This window comes from Neofelis nebulosa, chromosome 1 (genome assembly GCF_028018385.1).
Source record: "Neofelis nebulosa isolate mNeoNeb1 chromosome 1, mNeoNeb1.pri, whole genome shotgun sequence".
NCBI lineage: Eukaryota > Metazoa > Chordata > Mammalia > Carnivora > Felidae > Neofelis > Neofelis nebulosa.
In genome coordinates, this window is record NC_080782.1 from 118,742,681 (window position 1) to 118,768,669 (window position 25,989).

At 47.3% G+C, this 25,989-nt stretch overlaps 1 protein-coding gene across 7 annotated transcripts in view; it reads right to left on the bottom strand.

Annotated features, from left to right (window-relative positions):
- The window catches only part of SH3RF2 (SH3 domain containing ring finger 2), a 128,367-nt gene that overhangs the window by 2,013 nt on the left and 100,365 nt on the right, over window positions 1-25,989 (bottom strand). For 4 of the 7 annotated variants that reach the window (XM_058732780.1, XM_058732771.1, XM_058732807.1 and 1 more), the window contains 3 exons: window positions 20,006-20,259; window positions 16,182-16,543; window positions 13,355-13,700 (listed from right to left, as the gene is read on the bottom strand). In XM_058732780.1, coding sequence (XP_058588763.1) covers window positions 13,425-13,700; window positions 16,182-16,543; window positions 20,006-20,259 — 892 coding nt within the window. In that variant the 3' untranslated portion in view covers window positions 13,355-13,424. Of the gene's footprint in view, window positions 1-8,651; window positions 8,857-13,354; window positions 13,701-16,181; window positions 16,544-20,005; window positions 20,260-25,989 lie in introns of those variants that run through there. The other 3 variants (XM_058732790.1, XM_058732777.1, XM_058732796.1) reach the window with 3 other exon arrangements.

Below are 25,989 nucleotides of genomic sequence, written 5' to 3' on the forward strand. Positions count from 1 at the left end.
CACTGATTTTAATACCAGTTGATGTTTCTTACCTGAACCAATTATTAATGTGGTGGTTGCCAAATGGTAATTTTTTAAAAAAATTCCATCACTCCTTTTACATTTAGTAGTTGGCACTCTACTGTAAGGAAGAGCTTTTCCTTATGTTTATATAGCATGGACTCAGGCATTTCTATCTGATGCTGAGGATTATTTTGTTACTGACAAAAATGAATAATCTGAGTCTAATGATGGAGGAATATCAGACAAACCCCAACTCAGAGAAATTCTATAGAATAAAAGGCCTCTATTCTTAAAAATGCCAAGGGCATGAAAGGCAGTGAATTTTTCTTAAGTTCATTTATTTATTTTGAGAGACTGAGAGCATGAGTGAGGGATGGACAGAGAGAGGGGGAGACAGAATCCCAAGCAGCTTCTGTGCTGCTAGCATGGAGGCTGAGGTGGGGCTTGATCCCACAAACTATGAGATAACAACCTGAGCTGAAATCAAGAGTCAAGACGCTCAGCTCACTGAACCACCCAGGCACACCAGAAGGTGGTGAATCTTGAAGAACTGCTCCAGATTAAAAGAAAGCGAAGAGAAATGTGGGGCACCTGGGCAATACCCCGGGCTGCCCCTGTGCAGGTGGTTTGAATGCTCATCCCAGCAGGAACTGGCTCCTGGCCCTCCTGGGTGCAGATGAAGTTCCAGCTGATCCTGCTGAAGGGGGCAGGAGAAAGCCAAAAGGATGATGGGAAATTGGTCCAATAACATTTAGAAAGACTTGCCTTCTGAAAGACAGCCTCACGCTTTGTCCGTGAGTGAGTTCCTATGAAAATCCAGTAAAACAGGAAAGGAGCAGGAGAGAGACTTTTCCATCTCTTGGCCAATTTCTTTCCTCTCCGAGGACTCGAGCTGATTTAACAGACCAGTTTTCTCTTTGGGGAAACTTTCATGATGATCCCAGCCTCATTCTTTGCAGGAGGGTGTGGGACTGATCTTGCGAGGGGTTTATGGGAAACACTGATTTTGGGGAGTCTTCCCCTAACCCTCACTCTCCAAAGGCAGAGTTCTGATCCATCGCTACAGAGTCAGCACTGAAGAACCCCGAGCTTTCCGGCAGGCAGTCACGCTTGGGTTCAACACCGAGCTGCTCTGAGCTCTCAGGGCCTGCAAAAAGGAACGTGGCGCTTCCTCGTTTGCTGACGTGCTCCGTTCAGCACAACAGCAAGTAGGAGCTGTGGGAGTCTCCACGTGTCTGTTTCCGTTCAGCAGGAGAAGCAGGCATGAACACAAAGTCGGCGATTACTAGGATGCTTTCTGCACCCCACCATACCAGTAAATTCCCCCGGATTTCGAATTAGGCTCTCTTCACTCTATACCACCAAACATAGGCAGTTTTATCCTGCCCTTCATGACTGTTAGCCCTTAAAAGAGAAGGCACCTGTGTTGGATATATCCTGCTTGTCTTCCCTCTGCCTAAATTGGTGCCAGCGCTAGTGCTGGGCACATGCCTTTGGAGATGCGTTAATATCACTTGGGTCTGGAAATGGACGGTCTCATCTGCAGATCAGCCCAGAGTCAGCAGCTGGAGTCTGTCCCTTGGAGACTGAAGGTAAGGTTATTTGAGATAACCGCATCTGGGTCCCAAGGGAGTAGTGGTGGTTTGTCTGCTCTTTTGAGTACATTTATTGTGATGTAGCATTTCTGAGAGGGAGTGCGGGGCCCTCCCGGGCTGAGGAAGGTAACTGCCAAGGGAAGGCTGACTGCCATGTGAATCTGACCTTCCAGGTTGTGGTAAATGATGTGGAAAGGACTTCAACTCTAAGATCCACTGACATTTTAACAGGCACCCGAAAATCCCATCAAGTGGTAGGAGGTGTGAATGTACCTATGGCTGGCGTTGTGTAGCACTGGGTGGGAGCTCTTATTAGTGCTGTGTCTACAGGCCTGGGGTTTCAGGATTAGGCAGGTAATAATTCTTTGTGGACTGAGCACTCAGAAGACAAATCTATTTGAAGTAGAAAACCCTGATGTCTTTAGGAAGGCTTTTGGGTTTCATCTTAAATGAGGTGGCAAGCTGTAAGCAGAAGAGACTGGAGTCAGGCTGCCTGGGTTTATTCCTGAACCCCACAGATTCCTAGCTCTGTGGCCCTGTGGAAGTTACTTATTGTCTCTAGGTCTTAGTTTCTTTATCTGTAAAATGGGGATAGTAATAGTGCTTACATTGTACGGTCGTAGTGGGATGTTTAAATCGGTACATGTAAGTAAAGCACGTAGAACAGTGTCTGGCACGTAGCAGGTGTTCTATGATTATTGGCACCAAAGTATTATAAATTAAGGGCCCTCTTGAACGCTGTTGATTGTGATGCTGCTTCTTATCCCAAAGAACGGAAAATGCCACAGGTGGATACAGATCATTAAACTGGCTCCTTGCTCCGCTCATTGCTTGAGTTTCTTTTGCCTTAAAGACTTAAATCTCCATTCTCTAAGTCGAGTTGTTAGGGTTTTACACACTTTCGAAAAATAAGGATAATAATAGCTTAGTGTTTACTTTATCTGGTTGTTGGTGAGATGGCCTCCATCATATAGATGAGAAAATTAAGACTCTGAGAAGTGAAGCCACTTGCCCAAAGTCACACAGTCACACCTGAGATACGACTCAAGTGTTCCAGTCCTATAGCCTGGGCTTGTTTGTTTGGTTTTCACTGTGTGATCCTCCTTTTAGTGAGGAAATTCAGGTACAGAAGTTGGATCTGATCCAGGATGTGATCTCACAGTCAGTGAGCCATAGTGTGTTCCTGAGTGGGTCGTAAGGAGAGTCCTTTAATGCAAAGAATGTACAGTAAAACCCTGGATTGCGTGTAACTTGTTCTGCGAGTGTTCTGCAAGACAAGCAAACCTTTCTAATAAATTTTAATTTGACAAACGAGGTATGTCTTGTAATAGGAGTAGAATGTGATGCCCAACATCACATGATCACAACTGAGCCAATGGTTCTTTTCTCTCTCTTTCTCTCTCTCTGCGGGGTTGTGGGTGATGGATTGTCTCCCACGTTTGGAAGTATAGCCTGAGCTCTTAACTGCTCTGAGCAAGATTGGGGTTGGAGTGGGGGAGGAGCAGAGGAAGGAGGTGGTGGCAGTGGGGAGGGACACTCACAACAGAGCAATATTTTCTGAGTAAGTGGACGTGGAAATTCAGTCAGAATGTCCTAATGATAACAAAGCAGATGACAGGCCTGGACTACACAATTCCAAACAGCCATTCTGACTGCTTCTAAAAAAAATGACAGATTGCTTTTGCTTGCTGTGTGGTCATTGCTTAAAGAGCTGCGAGTGTGAGGCCCCTTGGAAGGTGTTCTGATCCTGTAGTCCTGCAATGTAGTGTACAGGCCCAGCACCCCATCTTCGAGATGGGGCACAGGGCTTAGAGAGGCCGGCACTTGCCTCTATGCTTGTGGCATCTCACTGAGTTCAACCTTCCTGTGAGGGTCCTTCTTGGCAGGAACAAAGAGGAAGTATCTATTCTTCCATTGTTGGTTCGAGGCACATTTATTGCCACACTGTGTGTCTGGATCCTTCTTAGCCTTCAGTCTCAGCTCCCATGTCACCTCCTTGAAGAAATCTTTCCTGGCCACTCTACCTAATGTAGCTTGTCCCTCTCAGCTGTTCTTTGTCGGATCATTTTGTGTCCTTCGTAACATCTGTGCTATGGAAACAGTCCTGTGTATTTAGTTGTTTATCATTCACTCCCCTTCGCGAAGGCAGGGACTTTCCTTGCACCGTTCACTGCCATATCCCAACTGTATGGAACAAAACTGCACATGGTAGGTACCCATTCAATATTTGTTGGATGGAAATAAATGAATGAGGGGACAGTGGTTTCTACTCAGGAGGAAAACATTCTGTGCCTTTAAATGGAGATGGGGCGAGGGCAGGATGCTGGCCTGCAGCCCCTTGGTCATAATGGTGTGTCCAGCAGGAGATTAACTAATCAGCACATACATTTTCTGAATTACAAAGTGTGCCAGGGACATTTCATGTCTGCTAATTGGCACCAAGGAGGAGGGGTTTTTATCGAAATCACAGCCAGCTGGAAGCATGTCTGTGTCAGACCTACTTGCAAATCAGAATGGACATTTCATAAACCCTGGCCACCTCGTGAACCTGCAGGTCCCCACAGATGCTTCCACCGGCTGTGCTTGGGGTCACAGAGGACCCTACACCTTACACCGTCTCCAGGTGAGGAGGTGAGGTCATGGGGGGCAATCAGAAGAAAAAAGACTGATGAGGGTTATGGCATAAGGTGCATTTAAAGTAACTGTCATATTGCCTCAACCCTGGGCCATTTACCAGCTTACCTAAAAAGTAAAGAGAACAAAAATCCGGGCTTTCTAGTTTTACGAAACCAGTCCCGTGGCTTCCTTAATGTGACCTTAGCCAAGTGATTTACCCTCTGAGCCTCAGCTGTTTGAGTGAACAGAAGATACTAACACTTAGCTCCTGAACTGTTGTGAGGGCTACGTGAGCCACACACATGTCAATACTAATGACAGCTAACACCACAAGCACTATGTGTCGGGCCCTGTGCTCGTGACTTGTGTCCATTCTCCTGTTTGCTCCTCGCCACACTGCTCAGGGAACGCACCCTTGCCGCCTGCCCTTTACGAGCAAGGGGACTAAAGGCTGGCGAGATTCAGTGTCTTGCCCACAGTGACACAGGGAGGAAACACAGAGCCTAGATTTGAATCCGGGCACCTAACTTGCTGGGCTCTTAACCGCCCTTGTAAGTCACCCTCTGAGGGGTTAGCTCAGTACCTGGCATTCAGTACACATGTAATGAATGGCAGCTCATGAGATTGTGTCTTACACTTAGCATTTCTCCTGCTCCCCTGCTTTCAAGCCTGCAAACTCCTCCAGCAACCACCACTTGTAGGGGTCCTTGTGCATGCCAGCACCTGGCCTCCCCGGCTCAGTCGACGTTGCCAGTAACCCTCTGAAGTGCTCATGGTTGTTTCCACTCTTCAGGGGTTAGTTAGCTTGGTCCCAGATCAGAGAGCCAAGGAGACCGGGACTTGAACACAGGGACTTGGGATTCCAGAGCCCAGATGTTTTCTCTGCACATGACACTCCTCGGTGCTAGCATCTCTCAGAATGTGTTTCTCCTCACTGAAGCTCCCCGATGTCCGAAACCTGCCCTGGTTGCCCCCCTCCCACTTCTGTCTGTACTTTCGAGCCTCATTTTTTCCTGTGCTCTCTGATGTGGGGTTGTGCCTCCATATCCATTTCTCGGTACTCCCCGCCGCTTATTAAACACTTCAGTGTACCCCATACCATGATCAGTGCATGATTTTGTTTAATCCTGCTGAGAACCCCACGAGGTGGAGGTTCTGATCCCCATTTCACAGGCAAGCAAACAGGTTTGGGGAGATGTCATAACTGCCCAACTTTGTTTAGTCATTTGCCAAAGGAAACATAACTGGAAAGGGACAAAGCTGGGATGAAACCCCTTAGGATTTGATTCCAGAACCCATCACATGAGCTATTATATGATTTTCCATATCTTGTAAAAGTTCTAGTGGATTGGGAACATAGCTGGTATAGCTACTCCCAAATCCTGGTTGACCAAAGCTTTAAAATCTAGTCCTTTGTTTGAAGTCTCCATGATAAAGAAACCTAGGTTCTCAAAATTGCCAACATGTAAAAACAGCCTACGCTTAAAAAAGAACTCAGTTTATAAATAGAATGTGCAGAATGGGCCATTTGGAAATGTGGTTCTGATATCTGAAACTCCCTTCCAACCTCTGACTGCTCTGTTCCTCGTCATGGAAGCTGGTGCTTCTCTCTCTTGAGCTGTGCCTGACATGTCCTCTTCATGCAGTGAAATTTTTTCCACTTTTTTCTTGACAGAGATGCAAAACATCTCCCCAGGAAACTGGGAATAGGGAAGGGTCAGGAATCAGGGGCAGGTACAACCCTCTGAAGACCATATTTGAATTTCTCTTTGGCCCCCCCACGTATTTTTGCTGCCTCCTTATTTTTATTTTTTTTTATTTTTTTTTTTTTTAAATTTTTTTTTTTCAACGTTTTTTATTTATTTTTGAGACAGAGAGAGACAGAGCATGAACGGGGGAGGGGCAGAGAGAGAGGGAGACACAGAATCGGAAACAGGCTCCAGGCTCCGAGCCATCAGCCCAGAGCCTGACGCGGGGCTCGAACTCACGGACCGCGAGATCGTGACCTGGCTGAAGTCGGACGCTTAACCGACTGCGCCACCCAGGCGCCCCACTCCTTATTTTTAGATGCAGTCTGCTGAATGCCACTAGCTGTCACGATCCTCTTGGGTGGTGCAGGGAGTCGCTGTTTTCATGGTGGTGGCATCAGGACGGCTCTGACCTCCAGGGCATGTGTGACCTACAGCAATCGAACTCTGACATCACAAATGTCCTTCATCAAGCCAGTCGGTCAAGCTACCATTGATTCTAATAGCATTAACGGAGGACACACAAAATGGCTTTTGCAAATGCCCTTTGCCTTTCTCCCTGGGTCTTGGCTAGCATCCTTTTAGTTCTTACTGGGCCATAGTTCTTGTCCATCCAGCAGCGACCCTATTTGCATAATTAGCTTGCATCTGTGGGTGTGTATTTACCCCTGAAAGCGATCGCCTTTGAACTTTGGATGAATATCAGCATGGAGCGCTGGAAGATGTTCTTGCTTTGGAGCCCTCTTGTTCCCATAGAGCAGGTGAAAGTGGAAGATCATTTTGGAGGTCATACCCCCATCTTCAGGGTCTCTGCTTGTGCCATTTAGAGTGAGGGCAGGCAAAACCAGAAATAAACTCATGAAGAGGGAGGGGTCTAGGGGATGCAAAATGATTATCGTGTTTTGACGTCAACGATGCAGAACCACATTGTAAGCTTCGGTTCTTTTTAAAGTTGTTTGGCTGTATCTGGCTGCCCTTGTAGCAGGGGTACATTTGCTTCTTGGATATTCTGTTCAGAGCACCCTCAGTTACCTTCCTTCCCACCCCTGCTTCTTGATGGCAAGACCCTTACAGTTTTTCTCTTGGAGGGCCTGACCTTCTGAGTTAAGCTATCCCCTGACCCTGACCCCGACCCTGTCCTCATCCCCATTTTTCAGAAGCACATGTCCATTTGTCCATCCTCTCCAGTCTCATCCATGTTGTGTGCTACTTGTTGCCACTGAATAAGAGGGACGTGGTGATTTAAGATTAAGGTTTGGGATTAGAGTGCTGGGTTCCAGTCCTTTTTGCCTTGGACGGGTCATTTGACCTCTGAGCCTTAATGGTAATCTCTAAGATGGGATAATGCAACACCTCCCCTCATAGGGTTGGATGGAATTACATGGTATAAAGCATGTAAAGTTCTTGATACATAGTAGGTGCTCAGTAAATGGTGACAATTATTGCTGAATGGAAAGTCATAGACACTTTTTTTTTTTTTTTTTTTTTTGGTCTCCCTCCTATCCTAAACTAATTATGCAACCTTGCAGCATTGAAACATTCCGAGTCTCAGTTTCTTGATCTGTAGTCAGGGGACACAAATAGCTTTTCCCTGTAGACTTCACAAAGTGGTTGTGAGGGTTTTTCAGCAGCAGGAGCAGCCAGATCTGTTTTAGTATCAGACTCTGAGGACCTGCTTCTGGTTTCTGCAGGTGGCTCCCCAGGGGTGCCAGGCAGGGCCCAGAGGAGAGCTGCCTGGAAAGTCCTGTACTCAAACCATTTGGCCACAGCCACAACCCATATTTTCGCTATTTGGGTGCAGCAAGGTCTCTCTGTAAACAGCTGTACTGGGAACAGTTCTTATAAAAATCCCTCTAAACTAGAACTTCTTAAAACCTGACATGCTGTACATCAAAATCTCAATTCCCAGCCATGACCCAAAGCCTTAGAATCCTAGTGACAGAAGCCAGATGGGAGTTCAAATATTCAGCAGGGTATCTGTGGCCTCAGGTTGTAATAACCGCTATGACTAGTGTTTACTGAGCAGATCTATGAGCGGCACTGAAAATTCCATATGGTACACGTGTGGAAAGCTCCCAAAGGAATGATGAGCTCCGAGTTCTGGATAGTGGTTGTGATAGAAGTGGGGAGGAGGGGAAGAAGGAGTGAGGTTAGATGAAGCACACAGCAGGCTTCAATGGGATTGATAATGATTTTTTTTTTTTTAACAAAAGTTGATGGTAGGTATATGGTTATCTGTTTTATGATCAGCCATTTATATGTACGTGTGTGTGTGTGTATGAGAGAGAGACACACACACATACCATTTAATTTAATAAAGGGAGAAGGCAGAAAGGAGTCCTCAAACCCAGTAAAATTAATAAGAAACAGCACTCTGTGAGGCCAACATATATTTTCTCTCTCTTTTGAACCCCTGAATCCCCACTGTGTTTCACAGAGCCTGACTCAGAGTGAGTGGTGGATGATTGTTACTGAATGAATGTACAGGTGAATCTGCAGCGCTCCCTCTCCCGCCCTTCCCCCCCCCCCCCCCCCCCCCGCCTTGTCACCTTTGGTCCCACCTCTGCTGTGTTTTATTTGTCAAAGTGGAGGTCAGTAAGCAGAAGGGCTTCCTGAGAACATTTTGTTTCTGCTGTGGTCTAGGACACAATACTATGGCCTGGCAAACAGATGGCTTGCTCATTTAACATTGTTCTATTTCAAGCAGAATGTCCTTGTAAGATTTATTCTCAGGGACACCAACCCGCTGGAAAGGATCTTTGGAGTTAACTCCTCTGATTTGGTCTTGCCTGCCAGATGCATTCCCCCAGTGACTGTCATTCATGGTCACCTGAGAGGTTGCTGGAAGTGCTAACACTCCCTTCTCTTCGCCAAAGGCACAACTGGGGTCTTGACTGTCAAGACAAAACAAGAGAAGCACCCGTGGCAGCAGCTGCCGGCCCTGGGATAGCCTAGCTTGCTCAGCACTTGCTCCCAGTGGGGAGACTTGATAGGACGCCGCTCCCCTGCCTGCCACAGCTGTTTACTTCCTGGGAAGGGAGTCCAGGGGCTGTGAGGCTGGTCTGTATGGGCAGAGGCGAGCGAGCGGATGAGGATCATGTCTGCTCATCGTACTGAAACAAATGACTTCCCTGACTGCCCGGTTGATGCCAGAGGAGCTGGGAAGCTAACGAGCATTGCTTGTACCTATGAAGATGTTTGGCGAAAAAGGTAGAGCGGTGAGCAAGGAACTGCCCGCCCTCTAAGTATGCGCCTTTCCTAAGCCAACGGCCTTGATGGAAGTGATTGTCAGGGAGCTGGACAGTGGCTAGGATTTGGGGAGGAAAGAGTGCTCCCAATATCTGAGGGACCTCTCTGGGCCATGTTCTTTCTGTATAACAGGGTAACAGTGGAGATACATAACAACCAGTATGGTGTAGTCACTAGCCAATGAGAATGAAAAAGGCCTTTATCGCTGAAGGTCTTAGCTGCACCTGGCCTGAGCCCTTTAGCAGTTGGACGATGGGGAAAATGGCGAGAAAGGGCAGGAGTGGGGAGGGGCCTTGGGGAGCTCAGGGCCCCTGTTCACCTGTCACTATAGGCAGAGTTCAATATATTAGCCACCAATGTGGCCACATTCCCGTCTGACTATATGGTATGAGGAAGGTGGATTTGATTCTTGTACATCAGAATCACCTGGGAAGAACGTTGAAAACACAGGTGTCTAGTCCCCGCCTCAAAACTGTTGAGCCCTGTCAGGCCATGAGACCTGAGTGCCCGAGTCAGCTGATCTCTAAGGGTCCAGCTCTAATGATCAGTGCATCACTGAAGATTCTGAAGTGAAGTCCAGCTCACTCTAGGACTCTAAGAGAACACACCTCGTTCAAGTGTAGGTCATGTGAGTGAGTGAAGCAGGTTGTTGGGGATGGGACAAATTGAAGAGTCCATGTCTGTCTAACTAAAGCTCGACCCTGACCCAGCACCCCTGGATCGCTGCTGCTCTGGAATGCTGGCCTGACACGGACAGACCATGTGTTGAGTCAGTCCTGAACCTCACCAACCCACAGGTGGGGCATTGTTTTAAACTCTTCCTGCTCCAAAAGCCCTATCTGTGGAGGGTGGAGGGTAGAGGAGGTGTCACTGGTCCCACATGAGAAAGGAAAGGAGACAAGGTCTAGGTGAGGGTTCTGATGCTGCTTAAGGAGACCATTTCCTCAAGTGTGGCCCTGAGAGTCTGTCCTCAGCTGCTTGTGCCCCTCCATCACCTCTCAGATGTCCCCCGACCCCGTCCTCCCCAGTCAAAGCCTACCCTCAGCAGCTTTCCTAGCACTGAGATGCGAGCTTCTTATGAGGTGAAGGGGCACTTTCCTAGCCACTCTGAGCCTTAGCTCAGGGGTGGAGCTCGCACAGGATGGGATGCTTGATGTGAAGTGCTTGTTTCTACCTAGGATCCCTGGAATGTTCCACAAAGAAATGGATTCCTCTAAGAGAACTTGGCTTGATTAATACATTTAAATCCAGATGTCAAATGCTTCTATCTCTGCTTGGGATGCCATTCTCCCCACGCTTTTTTCTGACTCCTATATGCCCTTCAGGACTTAGTCTAGTCTATGTTCTGACCTCCATGATGGGGCTACACTGGTTTCCTTCTAGCACCTTCACCCTGGCAATGCCCTTTAGATTTTCTCACCTGGAATTTCAGGGGCCCGCTTCCTTAAAAACATCCAAGTTTGACATGTGTGGGGTGTGCACGATGTCACTTTATAATATTATGTCAGTTAATCCTTACAATAGCCCAATGAGTTTGGCACTATTATCATTCATAGGTAGGAAAACAAGGCTCAGAGAGATTAAGTAACTTGCCCAACATTACATGGCTAGTAAGTAGTAATTGGGAATTGGATCTGAAATTATTCTTTGTGTAGCAGAGCCTACATTTGTAACCACTGTACTATGTCATGTCCCTGCAGCCTGAAGTCAGTGGCCTGAGGCCAAGGATGGTCTCTTAGTTCATAAATCATAGTCCCACGTTGGGCTTTGAAATCATAGACCTTGAACTCAAGGGTGTGGGCAGCTGTCAAAATCACTCTGCTACAATCTGTGGTTACCCTTTAAGCCTTGGTTTCCTTGGCTCTGCACTGGGACACTTACAGTTGCCTTATAAGGTTACAGCAGACATTATAGGAGAGGACGTATCTGTTGTTCTCACTGTAGTGCCCTGCTCACAGTAAATGTCTGAAACACATTGGTGGAATAAGTGATTGGAGGTGCCAGCGGGTTCACCTTTTACTTGGAAATGACACTCTCCTGCTCCTTTCAAATCCTCATATAACACTACAGACACGAGGTTTAGTTTGGGAGGGAGGAAGTGGGATGTTGGGTATTGGTGAAGAGCCTGGATGGAATGGGGGTATCAAACTTTTGGAGTTGTTCACATTTCTCAGAAAGGCAACCCTCTACAGAGAGCGCACAATTGGAAGAATATTCTTTTTCATTTGAAAGTCAAGGATCGTGTCTCCACTACTCCTGTACAACCTGCTTGTCAGCCACAACAGTTAAAAATTAACTGGATCCATTGTTACTGAGGCACAGAATAAATACTTTATTGGCTGGTCATCTCATATACCTGCCACCCTGGTAGTAGAGCAGCTTGCTAAACTCATCGCTAAACTCATTGAGGGTGTTCTTTTGAATAGAGAAGCAGCTTAGGTACTTAAATTTTGACAAATCACAGGATGCCTCCCTGTCCTTGTGACCTTCTCCCAATTCTCCATGTGGATTATTTTTCAGCTCAGTGAGGTAAGGAGTCGTTCGTGTTGCTTCTGCAAAGTAGGCAAGGGTCACATCTCACAGAAACACTAGAGTGTGTCACCAGGTTGGCTCTACCAACTCCATAGGTGTGACATACGTGCAGTATCCTTGGCAGGATTATGGTTTTGTTTTTGCTTTATTAATATCTGCAAAAGTATGTGGACAATTCAGTTGGCTGTGTGTGTGTGTGTGTGTGTGTGTGTGTGTGTGTGTGTGTGTTGGGGGGGGGGGTTATGTGAAAGATAAATGGTTTTAATCCCAGGATTTCAAGAACTGTCCAGGGAAAAGGTCTAATTAGACCAGCCTTGTTTTTTTTAACGACACCCAGCCTTAGTGGCAAATGGCATTTATGTACTAAGGTGCCCACATTGATGGGCAAGCCATAAATGTTAAATCACAACAGTTAAGTCTAATGAGAATTAATGGGTTGTCTTACAACATTGCCTCAGCTCTCTGGGGTGCCCCCTCAGCCCTGTTTGTAAGGCTTTTGCTTCAGTCCCGTCTCAATGCGGTCATCTGCTTTTGCAGACTCCACCCTTCTGTTCCCAGTTGTCATGAGTGTCAAAGCCGCTCTTCCCCTTTTCCCTTCTTCCCTGACAGATCCACCCAATCTATCTTCCTCTGTTCTATTCACCACCCCCACCTTTTCTCTGACTGCTTTTGTTTGTGCCTCACCCTTTCTTCCTCTGTTCCCCCTTTCCTCTCCCACCTTCTCTGCTGGGTCCCTTTGACAGCAGCTGTTCTCTGGGGAATGTCTCCACTCCAGCTTTGGACTGGCATCTCCTCACTGACCCTGCTGCCTTATCCCACAACCCAGTGAAACAGCTAGTCTACCCCAAACGGGAACAAATCGGAGAAGGTAAAGAATGCTGTCATGCAAATGGAAGACATATCTAAACTCAAGCCCCTTACGGAGTTCTTTTTAAGCATGCCGTGTTTCCTTGGGGAAGTCAGGCTGGAGCCAGGAGGAATGAACTATCCATAATTCCACACAGGACCCTACCCCCCAGCTCTGTGCTTCCTGCTTTATGTGTCGTGTAGGATTATACGTAGGGAAACAGATCGAGAGGCTTAAATTGTGATCGATCATCACTTTCTCTCTGACCTTCTTGTTTGGACCAAATCCACTAAGCTGACTCCCTTTGGTTTTAGAGGGTTCTCAGAAGATCAGAGTATCCACCACACATCCTTCCCCCAATTTTCCCTTGGCAGCCAGGATGGTGACTCTGTGGAGGGAACAACGTATGGCAGCCACTAGCAGTCAGCGTACAGGCCCCAAAGATGGCAGAAGCTGTCCTAATGCTCGTTGAGAACATGGTGATGAGGTCAAAGAAGCAATGCCAACATTCCCACCATTGTGAAGCCCCTTTGAGAGCACCATAGAAATGCTACACGGAACACAAGGGATGAGGGAACAGGGTGGGCAAGACTGTCTCCCACTCCTTGGTCTGAGTAGCAGCCTTGCTGCATCACGCATTACGTGTAGAAGGCCATGCACTCTATCTTCCCACCCAGGGCAGGAACCCTGCTCCCGGCCTTTCCTCTCCCACCTGCTGGCAGAACAAGGACCCGAGCTCGAGAACCCAAAGAATGGCAGGATGCCACCAGTGGAGGCAGACTGTATTTAAATGCAATTCACCTCTTTGGGGTCTGGGAAAAGCCACCCGTAGATTCATTTGCTGGGAAACACGGTCTGTGTGGCCGAAGCAGTGGACACTGGGGTGGTGGTCTTGCCCAAAGTCGACTTCCTCCGGAGGTCTGTCTGCTGTCCGGAATGGCAGCCGCTTCGGTGGGCGAATAGGACGGTCATCTCTGGGCCTGAGGGGGCGGCTTCAGGCTGGGACCCCTTGGGGATGGCAGGCTGTTCAGGCTTTCCTGACGTGGGGTGGGAGGTGTACTGTTTGGCTGGAGGAGGGCTGTAATTCTGAAATCGCACAGTTTTGACTTGCTGCAAGAGAAAGGAGAGCACAGGGGCCCAGGTGAGGCAGGAGCTGGGAGGTTTTCCCTGGGACTTGAGTTCTGCTGCTTCTCCACACATATCCCTACTTAAAACACCTCATTTCTGTGTTCCCTCGCAAACGCCTGTGTCTACTCTGAGGGTCTTGGATGCACCGTGCTGTTAGGTGCTGCGGACCCAAGAGGGAACAAGACTGCCCTGACAGGCAGTGGTAACACGTGCGGAAGCCTCTAGGGGAGCTCAGGGGCCTATCTAGCAGCAGTGGGGCATCTGGGGAAGGCCTCCGAGAGCCACAGCTATTTAAATTGAGAACTGAAGAACGATTAGAAATTACCTAGGAGAAATGGGAGAGGCAGTCACTTGAGAAAAGGGCTGAGGCAAGAGGTTATGGCTCCTTCCAGAAAGTACAAGAGGTTCACCTTCTCTCTCTCCATACCACCTGCCCTTCAGGCCTATCTCCAGGCCCACCTCTTCCTTGAGGCCCCCCACCTGCTGACTTCCAACTCAAAAGTCTCATGATGGCCTTATATCCTCAGAGCAGAGGTTGCAAAGTGGACTCCTGCTGTTTGAATTTAGTCTGCAGCATGTTTGAGAGTCTGATTTAGTTGCCAACACATAAAATTGGGAGATTGTATATAAAAATTAGAATTTCATATGTCTCTTAAAAAATCAAAGCTGGTACATTGAGGCCTGTGCCCCATTCTGGCAATAGCTGTCTGGAGCTGATGAGCAGGACTCCTTCATAGGGGAGGCATGGTCTCCTGTTGCCCAAGCCCCTTCTCTCCCTCCCTCCTTTTTATTTTATTTTTTTAATTTTTAAAGATTTTTTCCTCCCTCTTTCTTTCACCTCTCCTTGTCTCTTATAGAGCTACCTTGTACCAACAGATACTTCTTTAGCGCAGCCCTGATTTAGGGCTTGATAGTGTTCTGTGCTACTGCTTAGAAATTTCTTCCTTCCTTCCTTCCTTCCTTCCTTCCTTCCTTCTTTCCTTCCCTTCCTTCTTTTTTCTTTCTTTTCTTTTCTTTTCTTTTCTTTTCTTTTCTTTTCTTTTCTTTTCTTTTCTTTTCTTTTCTTTTCTTTTCTTTTCTTTTCTTTTCTTTTCTTTTCTTTTTCTTTCCTATGACATTGGATCCTAGTGTCCCCCACTGAAAATCCAAGTTTCTTCATACTTTTGACCCTCACCACATCTCACAGAGGTCTGGGCACTTCTTAAATGCTGACAATGTGAGGGCTGTGTCTAACAGCTTGGGGTAAAAGGCAACTGGGGCCTAGAAAACTCTGAATTATTTGAATGCTAAAATCCAGAAAAAGAACTCCCAACATTGATATCAGTCAACATTTTTTTCCCAAATGCTTTTCCTTACAAGCTTACAGCTTAGTGTTAAGAACATGAGTTTTTGTATCAGATCTGGATTCTACTCCAGACACTCACATGTGTCAGCTGTGTGTCTTTTGGTAAAGCACTTTAACTCCTCAAGCCTCCTTTCCTCATTTTAAAACGAGGATGACAATAATAATATCTACTAGAGGGGGTTGTTGAGAATTAAAATAACCACTTCAGAGGGTTATTGTCAGGATTAAACGAGATAAGGCATGCACAGTAGTCAGCACAGTGCCTGCCAAGTTGTTAGCATTCAGTAAATGCTTAGCAAAGAGGAGGAGACCACATCATCTTTCCTTTTGGCCTGGAATGGGTCATGGTGGGGGTGGTGGTGGAGGTGATGGTCAGTAAACTAAAAGATAACAGTCACCTAATTTCCTTAATGTCACCTCCTCTATCTCGCTGTTCCTCCTGCCTTAAAAGGATATTATTGAGAACATAAAACTTTTATAAAAACCCATGGCTTCTAGTGGGAAAAGCCCTGGACTAGAAGTTAAAAGATCTGAACTCTGCCACAGAGGTTACAGTAAAAGTTAGTTGTTGGAATCATTATAATTTGGTGTGACTTTGATAAATCCCTTAAATTTCTCCTGTGTCTCAGTTGCCTCTTCTATATCATGAACGCTTATGATCAAGCCCCGTTTAAGTACTTTACACATCTCATCTCGTTTCATCTCTGCATCAGTCCTAGGAGGCTGTTCCCGTTCGTACTACTATTTTACAGATTAAGCAAAAAGAGTCTGAGAAAGGTGAAGTGTTTTGGCTAAGACACCAGACAGCAAGCAGCTGATCTGGAATTCAAATCAAGAGAAGGCTGATGACAAAGCCACGTTTTTTTCCAACTTACCTCTGGGCCTCAAAAGACACACGTACGAAACGTTCAGGAGGCATGAAGGAGAATACAGTAACACATCTGCAGAGGGTGTCAGTGGCCTGAGGGGTGTGTGGGGGGACACTGTGTGTGAGGATTCTTTTGAGGCAATTTTGATACCTCGTCCAGGTAAAACAAACCTCGGGAGCTGGGACGCTGTGTCAAGTTAGGGATATAAAGACTCCATATGCCCCACCCCTCATGTCACCTCACTCCTACCTTTTCGCTGCCATTTCTGGAGTTTTCTGGTTTCACTAGGATGGATGGTGGGGCGGATGCAGGTGGTTTAGGTAGAGGCTCGCTCTTGACGGGGATTTCCTTGCCTTCCATGATGAGGGAACTGGCGGCTGAGCGGGTCCTGGTGTCACCGCCTCTGCTGACACACGTGAGGGCAGGCTCCCCGGTGGGAGCGGGCTGCGGTCCCAGTTCTGCCGCCACCACTGTGGAGGGGGCAGGGGGGACCCCCTGCGGCTGGTAGAACGGGAACTGCTGAGGCCGTACCACCATGGTGGGGCTGCGTCTGAGGGAGCCCATCACCAGGGCGGGGATCCCTGACTGGACGGGCCTCTGCAAGGATCCATCTGAGGAATTACAGGACACAGATATCAGCACCGGGGGCTGCTGACAGTGGCTTCGCTTGGTCTTGTGTGGGCCGTGTGTCCTGATAGCCCAGAATAGTTAAGTACTTTCCCCATTTGAGTGTGCTCACATTCTCGCAGGGTCTTTCAAAGGTGACCTTATTCTTTTTTTAGTGCTGTTTGCTGATGCTGGCAGGAAATAACTGGCTAGCTGAATGTTTGGCGGGGGGCCGGGGGGGGGTAGTGTCAGAAGGTGTATTACTTCCATTTGCCTTCTCTCTCTCTCTCTCTCTCACACACACACACACACACACACACACCCCTACTCTCTCACTTCGGGGCCTATAAGTTTTAAAGTGAAGAACACAAACCTGAGGAGACAGCTTCACAGTGAGAAGCAAACAGAGGGGTGCAAACCAAAGAGGAAACAAAAGAAAGAGATGGAAGGAATTGAAAACACAAGAGTCAGTCAACTGGGAGGGATGAGAGGGTGGGAAAGAGGGAAGCAGAGAGGGCAGGAGGGGGCTCTGACCAGCTACTTGAAGACTATTCTAACAGGAGCGGTAGGCATAGGGCGGCGGGATTGCCCTTGCTGGGGGCAGAAGGGCAAATGGAATTAAGGGAGAGAGTGTGCAGGCAAACGTGACACCACACGGAAGCAAATTTGGAAAGACTGTTCCAGAGTGAGGGCTGTGCATGGATGAGCTTTGCAAAGTCCCATGACAGAGGTTCTGGAATCAGACTTCCTCTCAGGGAGCCTGGGACAGATCAGCCACATTCCTTCTCTGCATCTCAGCCCCTCGAGTGTAAACCCAGCACCTGACAGGGCTGCTGGGAGGCCGACATTTTACGATGTGTGCAAAGTGTTAGGACAGTGCCTGGAACATAATAAATGCCCCGTGTTTCTAACTCTCACTGTTTTTGGGTAAAGGACAACAAATCCGAAAAATATAAGGTCCAGGACTATGGTTTTATCCCTTCCTTGGGCTTTTTTTGTTTGTTTTGTTCTGTTTTTGTTGTTAACGGAGATGATCTTCCCTCAGTAAAAGGAAGCCATTCCTCCCCCTCAAATTCTCTGGAAGACAGGACATACGTTGTTTTCATCTCTCGGGCACGTGTCCCGTACGTGATAGGGACTTCAGTGCACTCTGTGGGGAGACAGGAGGCACACCCCTGGGAAGCACCTCAGTCCACTTCTCCGTAAGGGTCTCCCAGCATTTAGGGAGCATCAGTGACGTCCAGTCAGAGTCGTTAGTCCTTTGTGATAGCCTCTGGACACGTGTGTGAATCACAGACATTTGTGTCCATCACAGAGGGCCTGAGCCAACACCATGTTCTGCGTCACGCCTCGTCTTCAAGCCAGATGTGAACATGAAAAGCAGAAGGCTCACTAAACGCAGTCGGTGTTCTCAGCTGCCGTGAGCAAGCCAGGCGCCATTTACACAAGTCTGCCCTTTCAATGTAGACATTTATTTTTCCACTGACAGCCCTATGGGGTGCACAGTCAATTCTCCTGTCATGTGTCTTTGCTGTGGTGAGATTGATAGCTGGACCAGCCTCACCTTGGGGAAAAGGGAGAGAGAAAGCCTCCAGGACTTGAGAAAGTCAAAGCAGCGCTGTGTAGGCCTGTCCTTAGGCTCCTGGAAACATGTGAAAAATCGGTTTTATGCCTCATCTGTTTATCTTGTCAGTTCTTATCACCAAGAGATTTAATGCTTTCTTATTTACACATGCATACAGTGCAGTCACAACTCCAAGTCCGGCAAGATCTTTGCAAAGGTAGAGGCAGTGTGTGAAAGGAAGTGTGAGTGGTTGCCAATGGGGTACAGGCCTCAGCACTCATAAGTGGTGTGGACTGAGTGTGAACGTTTCAACACTGAGTCACTCACACACTGGATGGGCCAAAGAGGACCTGCTTAGTTGTAGTAGCAATGAAAGTACTGGTAAAATGATCACTCTATAAAAACAGCTATTATTTCTTGAGCCTTATTATGTGCCAGGCATGGTGCCATCAGTCTCACATAGATTCTTTTATTAAATTCACACAATACCCTGATTTTAATGTTTGTTTATTTATTTTGAGAGAGACAGAGAGACAGACAGACAGGCAGAGTGTGAGTAGGGGAGAGGCAGGGAGAGAGGGGGAGAGAAGATCCTAAGTAGCCTCCATTCTGCCAGCGTAGAGCCCGAAGCAGGGGCTCGATCTCACAACTGTGAGATCATGACCTGAGCTGAAGTCAATAGTTGGATGGTTAAATGACTGAGCCACCCAGGTGCCCAGGCAGGTATTATTTTTATTTCCATTTTGCAAATGAGAAAACTGGAGGCTGATGAGGTCCAGTCACTTGCCCCAGGCTTCTGTGGTGGGATTATTTAGGAGGCGTTTGTGTGTGGGCAGGGAGAAGGAGGTGGAAGGTCAGCAGGGAGGAGGGAGGAGGGGCAGCTGGGTAGAGGCAACACAGTGGGAGGTCAAGTACATGGTGGTGGGGCAGGTGGTCAGGTGAGAGCCCCGGGAGAGGGCAGGACTAAAATACCTATTTTAATTTTCTTGGGACCTTTTCCTGTGTGGCATACTGACCCACATGTTACCCTCTTGCTTTGAGTGGTCATACTGCATTTTGATATTGAATCATTTTTTAAGATAGACTGTGGAGCCCAGTTTAAATCAGAAAATGTAGAATAAATCAAATTTACTTGGCTTGGCTCGTGGTCTTCTAGAGAGGTATGCAAATATAGAACCTTCGTGTTTTGTAGAACAATGGGTTCCAAACCCTTTTTAAAGTGCCTGAAAATGAGGTGTTATGTAGTGGTTCAATATTTTAGGGGATGAAAGCATTGCCATGTGAGCAGTGTGGAATTTACACAGGTAAAATAACAGCAAGCTGCAGAACAGTGCATGTGGTGGGTATGATTACGAGATACTATTTATATACACAGAAGAGCACTGGGGACAGGGGTTATGGATATGAAGGAGACTTCCTTTTGTACAATAAAAATGCTTTTAACCTCATGTATATATTAGTCAAATAACAAAGCAAGATTTGGGGACTCTCAGCATTGACTCTTCAACCCTCTTTACCCACCTCTTCCCCGCCCACCTCCCCGATATTTCCCGTGTTTCCCTTTTAGCACCCCTGCGGGGTTCCCTGGAGCAGAGAAGCCCTGATCCAGCAAGTACTTTGCTCGTTCTGTCTTAACTACAGCCAGCATCCACCTTGGCTGTGTTCTAATTATATGCTGGCACTCCGGGCTGCTACCATCCCCACCATTCAGTGTACATGTGTGGAGTGACCAAGGGCAGTGACCTTAAGTCGGTCTGGCTTCATCCAATAAGACCAGTCACTATTTGGGAATTAAAAGCACTCTTTACAGAGGCTTGTTTTAAAGCCAGTATCCTCCTTTTGCAAAATGTACTCTGTCTACCCCAGAGCCAGATCCCCCCATCACTTAGCTGTAGGCACGTACCTCTCTGCCACCACTTACTCTTTCTCATGCTGCTCCTCCCGGATCTCCGAAGAGAGCCCTGTCCTAAAGTCCCCGGGCTGGTTGTGCTCCTCACGGGGTTGACTATGGCGGTGGGCACAAAGACGGACTTGAAGGGACGGTTCTGCTGGGGATCACCTTCTGAAATGCTGCCTTGGGAGGACACAGAGGAGTTGGATAACGTCCATGTGGCGTAGAGACCAGGACTCCGAGAATCTGGAAAACTAGATGTCTTTCTGGTTGTTGCAAGCGTTTTAAAGAGAAGAAATAAAGAAAACGTTCAGTTATGAGTCCTATTTAAAAAAGCTCTCAACCATATACTGAATGTGGTCTCTCTTCACCCCCTTCCTATCATATATGCTCCCTTTATTAACCACACAGGCTTGATCATGTGGGTCTCACGATTTACAGCTGGGCAACTGTGCAGGTGTGCAGAAGGCAGGGAGAGGGGCTCATACTGAGGCCCCATTGGAACGAGAACACTTGACTTAGGTCATCTTTCATTCCAGCTCTACTCACTCCTAACCCCAAGAGTTTGGAGCACAAGGTCTTGTACATGTTCAACTCGTTTTGTGGTTCTGATTTCCTATTTATTCTGTGACTTTCCCCTTTGATTCTAAACTCAGGGAAGGCAGAGATATTTTATGCCTTATTTTATATGCTTTGTGTTCTGCATCTGTTGCTTATCAAAAGTTTGTTGAATGATTTCCATGCTGCTTTCAGCACTGATGCCAGTTGTTTGGGCTAACACATGTTGAGCACTTACTGTATGCTGGGCATTGGGCAGTGCTTTGCCCCCATTATCTTGTGGGTTCTTCACAACAGCCTTCTGAGGTACGTACTATTAGTGCTACTATTTTTGTTTTAATTTTTAAAAATGTTTTTATTTTTGAGAGAGAGAGAGAGACAGACAGACACTGAGTATGAGCAGGTGAGGGGCAGAGAGAGAGGGAGACACAGAATCTGAAGCAGGCTCCAGGCTTTGAGCTGTCAGTACAGAGCCTGATGCAGGGCTCAAACTCGTGAACCACGAGATCATGACCTGAGCCGAAGTTGGACGCTCAACCAACTGAGCCACCCAGGCACCTCAAGTGCCACTATTTTATGGATAAGAAAATAGAGGCTTACAGTTACTTGGCCAAGCAGCTACAAGACCTGAGATTTGAACCCAGGTTCAGGCTGGCCCTCTCCTCTACCACTGAAAAGATCACCGTCTTACCACTGAGCACACTCCCTCCTGGCTAGGGAGAGTGTTCATCCCTTAGGTAGCAAGGTAAGCCCTGAATCCTGCTTGAAAGAAACAAACTGAAGCAGTGGGGAGGCCCTACACATACCTTTGGAAGACCCTCCCTTTTCAGCTTTGGGTTCTGGCTTTTAAGACTAGTATTAAAGTTTTATAAAACACCAATCTCCAGTCACTCGCTTCCAGATTGCTACTCCCTGAACCCTATGGGGAATGGCTGCCATTTTACATGCCCTTCTTGCCCTTTTACCAATCCTACCCCAAAATTACAGCCCCGATTGAGTAGTCCATCGATCAGCTTGTCACTCGGATGATGAAATAACCTCCCTGGGAACAACCAACTCAACCAAGACCCTGGCTCAGAGATGCCCTCCCTGATGGCCTTCCCTTTAATGCCTACAGTCATTTCCCTTTATTTCTTCTCCTCCTTTTCTCTCCTTCTTTGGTTGAAAAAAGTGATATGGAGCTTAACAACGAGCCAGCCAGTGGTACAAAGATAGGTAAGGCGTTATTTAACGAGACCAACCTGCCCAAGAAGCATATGCAGCCAAATGCCCAGGAATGATGCTTACAGTGATGGGACTTCTATCCACAGCCATCAACCTGCCTCTGGTCCCTAATGATGTCGTCAGTAAAGGGGTGCAGGCTTCCTGCTAGTAAGAGCTCCCACTCCATTCTGGAGCTAAGGGCTGCCAGTGGAGAGAAATCCTTGGCCTTGGCCTCCATGGTCATGTGCTAGATCTGCCTGTTTTTTGAATGGGGGGCCTCAAGGTGTTGGATGCTGTAAAATGGGCTGGCCACAGGAAAGACAGGTTCCATAACCATTCCCAGCAGCAGCAAGCACAGAATACAGTTAATTAGGCCCAAGCCAGCCTTATTCCACAAGTCTCTTCTCTGAATGACTGTTGATAGACCGAGCTGCAACCTGATTTTTCTGAGCCCAGCACTAGGTCAGGTTCCAAAAACTCTTAAATCCAAAGTCCTCCTTCCAACAGGAGTCCCTCTCTGTCTTTTGGCAAAAAGCTCAGCACTTACCCAGCGCTTTCTTCTAATATCAAAGTACTTTGTGAACATATATTAATTAATCCCCATTACACTCCAGACCTGCAAACATTCTGATCCTTGTTTTCCAGATGGAGAGACTGAAAGAGGGGTTTGGGGGGGAAGGAGTGCTATTGCCTCCAACTTGCTCCATTGTGCTGCTTTGAGTGTGCAGGTCTGTGTCCCCTTTCCTGTCTGTGATAGGAACCCATAAGACCTAGCCCCCTCCCCCCGCCGTATGTGAAGGGGCATTTGCAGCTCTACTGTACTCACCACTGGCAGCAGCCTCCTGGTAAGGGAAAGCTTGCACCCTGGCAACTTTATATAGTTCTGTATAGAAAGTTCAAAGAACCGAGTGTTGGCCCCTGTATTGCTTTTTCCATCCATAAGGCACCAGGGGGGCGCATGTACCTGGTGAAGGTTGTTAAGAAAGAGGAATATCCTGGCTACTGGACAGAAGGGACTGTGTTGGGAGAACATGAGGGGCAGAGAGGCCTTGGAAACAGGAACTGAGGGAAGCTGCTGAGAGTCTGGCAGCAGATATCTGAGATAGGGGGCAGGGGTCTGATCAGACGTTGCTGATTGTGTTCTTGCCATGAAAGGTCTTCAACTGCAACCACATTCTTTACTCTCTGGTTCAAGCTTCCAAGCCCTAAGAGAGAGCCTCAGATGGGCTGAGCCTGTTTCTTAGCTGGGGTGATGGGAGGAGGAGGAGAGGGAGGATAGGAGGAAGAGCAGGATAGAGAGGAGGAGGAGGGGGACATGAGAAGGAGGAGCTAGTTTCTTAAGCCTCTGAAAAGAGAGGAAACTTGTGCCTCCCACCAAGACTATGCCTGAAGGAGGAAAAGTATGTTGACGCTAGTCAGAGGGTTTTTAGATGGAAACTTGACAAACGTTCTGCACATTCTGAGCCTGTGGCTGCCTCCAGGGCCTGGGAAAGCATGTCACGGTGGCAGAGATTTACTTGTGGTCAACTCGGCTGGACAGGTGGGTGTCACTATCTAGCACTGAGAGAGGGCTGGCGCTCTGGAGGGCACAGCTGCCTTTTATTCTCTTGGGAATTAAAAGGCTCACTTGCTGAATCTTAAAACCCTGGCATTTGGGTCAGCACTAGTCTTTCTAAAGAGTTAGTCCCCAAGCTCTGGCAGGCCCAGTTCATTGGGGCATAATGCTAATAAAGCAAAGGTTCCAGTGCTCAGGGGGGACCTCATACTTTCGAGCCCTGGCTCTTTTATAAAAGGCTGCCTTCTAGCCCAAGGGGGCTGCTGGTGGTGAGAGGCATCGCTGCAAACAGAAAACAGAGATGGGAAGAAAACCTCACACACATGCAGAACCAAAGAGCAGAAAGGGGCCTTGCACATGTAGTCCAACCCACTCAGTCCTAACACAGCCTGCTAAAAGGAGTGGAAACTAAGCTGACAAAGGACCACATCATTCAGCCCCAAGAAGCAAAAGGAGAGGGTGGCTAACAACAAGGATGAGCTGCTCCCAGGTAGATAAATCGGGCATCGTAGACCCATGTCTAAGATTACTGGTGATGGGACCTTCCTTTGCATCAGAGGACCATCAAGGAGAACTTCACACAGAGAGAGCACCAATCCTCTGTCACTTAACAGCTGTCAGGAGAATATACTCTGACAAGGATTTGCTCTTTTTGGAAATGTTGGTTCCCTAGAAGCAAAACCCACATCCACGTAAGTAGCACCTCAGTATACACATATGTTCAGGATTCTATCAACTGGAGGGGAGGGACAGATTCAATGGCAACCTATGGCTGAAACTCCATCCACTGTCTGATGTGGCTGTCTCTGAACAGACGAGTCTAGATGGCTCATGGCTTGCCTAAGGACACAATACATGTACCTAGGAGAAAAGCCAAGGAGAGAAAGGGAAGCTGGAGCCTTGGAATACACTGGAATGGAATCCTCCATGGATTCTAGTCAGGGTAACCATTTGTCCAGATTTTCCTAGGAGAGTCTTAGTTTACACCTGCTCTCCTGGTGTATTAAAAGTGTGTGTGTGTGTGTGTGTGTGTGTGTGTGTGTGTGTGTGTCTCCTTCTTTTCTTAAAAGTGTCCTAGTTTGGGGGTGACTGGTTGGTTCAATCAGTTAAGCATCCGACTTTGGCTCAGGTCATGATCTCGTGGTTCATGAGTTCAAGCCCCGTGTTGGGCTCTGTGCTGACAGCTCAGAGCCTGGAGCCTGCTTTGGATTCTGTGTCTCCTTCTGTCTCTGTTCCTCTCTCTCTCTCTCTCTCTCTCTCAAAAATAAAAGATTAAAAAAGATTAAAAAAAGTGTCCTAGTTTGGATGATAAATTATATGGTCACACTTATTCTAATGATGTTTTCATGGAATAACTAGGACACTGGGCTAAGGCGTGATGCATAAGCAAATGCTTTAGTAGCAGACATGGGCCTTACAGAATTGATGTCAGATCCCATGGAAGAAAGTGTTCCTGAGTTAGGGTAGATATCCTTCTTGCTCTTCATTGGCACCTCTAGACCATTCCCCCACCCTCCTCAATCCTTCCCAGCTTTGACTCATAGTATCAGACTTGGCCACCTCTCGCATCACTTTGTCACCATTTCCTCTCTCAGCCTCCCCACTCATTCCATGAAGATTTTACCCTCTGGCCATGGGGGAAGGGAAGAAAAAAAATAGTTACAAACAGAGAGGGAGGCAAAACATAAGAGACTCTTAAATATACAGAGAACAAACTGAGGGTTGATGGGGGTGGGGGGGAGGGAAAAATGGGTGATGGGCATTGAGGAGGGCATTTGTTGGGACCTGGGTGTTATATGTAAGCAATGAACAAGGGAATCTAATCCTGAAGCCAAGAGCATGCTGCATACGCTGTATGTTAGCTAACTTGACAGTAAATTATATACACGCATGCACGCACACACACACACACACACACACACACACACACACACACAAAATTTGGCTTCTGGCTCACTGTCATTCTCTCTAATGCAATTGATCCTACCACAATGGTCTCATCTAGTCCTAGGGTTTTAAATATATTCTCAAGCCTGGACCTTCTTCCTTAAATGCTGGGCTTGTATACTCAACCATTTGCCAACATCTCTACCAGGATTGCTAACAGGCATCTAAGACTTAATCTGCTGCAAACTGAGCTTTTGCTTCCCCTCACATCTCAGAACCCATTCCTCTTGGTTTCCTCCTCTAGCTCAGTAAAAGGCAACTCCATTTTCCAGTTACTTGGGGCAAAAAACTAGGACTCACCTTACTCCTCTATTCTTTCACACCTGATATTTGATTTGTCAGAAAATCCTGCAGTGTCTACCTTCAGAGTATATCCAGAATCTAACCACCTCTCCCTGCCTCCTTGGCTAATGCCTTGGCTCCATGCACCATCATTTCTCCCCCAGAGTATTACAGTATCTTCTTAATTAGTTTCTCTGCTTCCGTATTTCCTTTCTACAGCTTACTCTCAACCCAGCAACTACAGGGATTTTGGTTAAAATGTAAGTTAAATCATGTCACTCTTACGCTCAAAACCTTGCCGTAGCGTTAAAGCCAATTCCTCATTATGACCTAGGAAATTCTATATGATCTGGCTCACCTGTTACCATTCTGACCTCATTTCCTGCTAACATCCCCCTGACTTGCTCTAAACCAGTCCTACTGGTCTTCATGTCAGGCTCACTCCTACTTC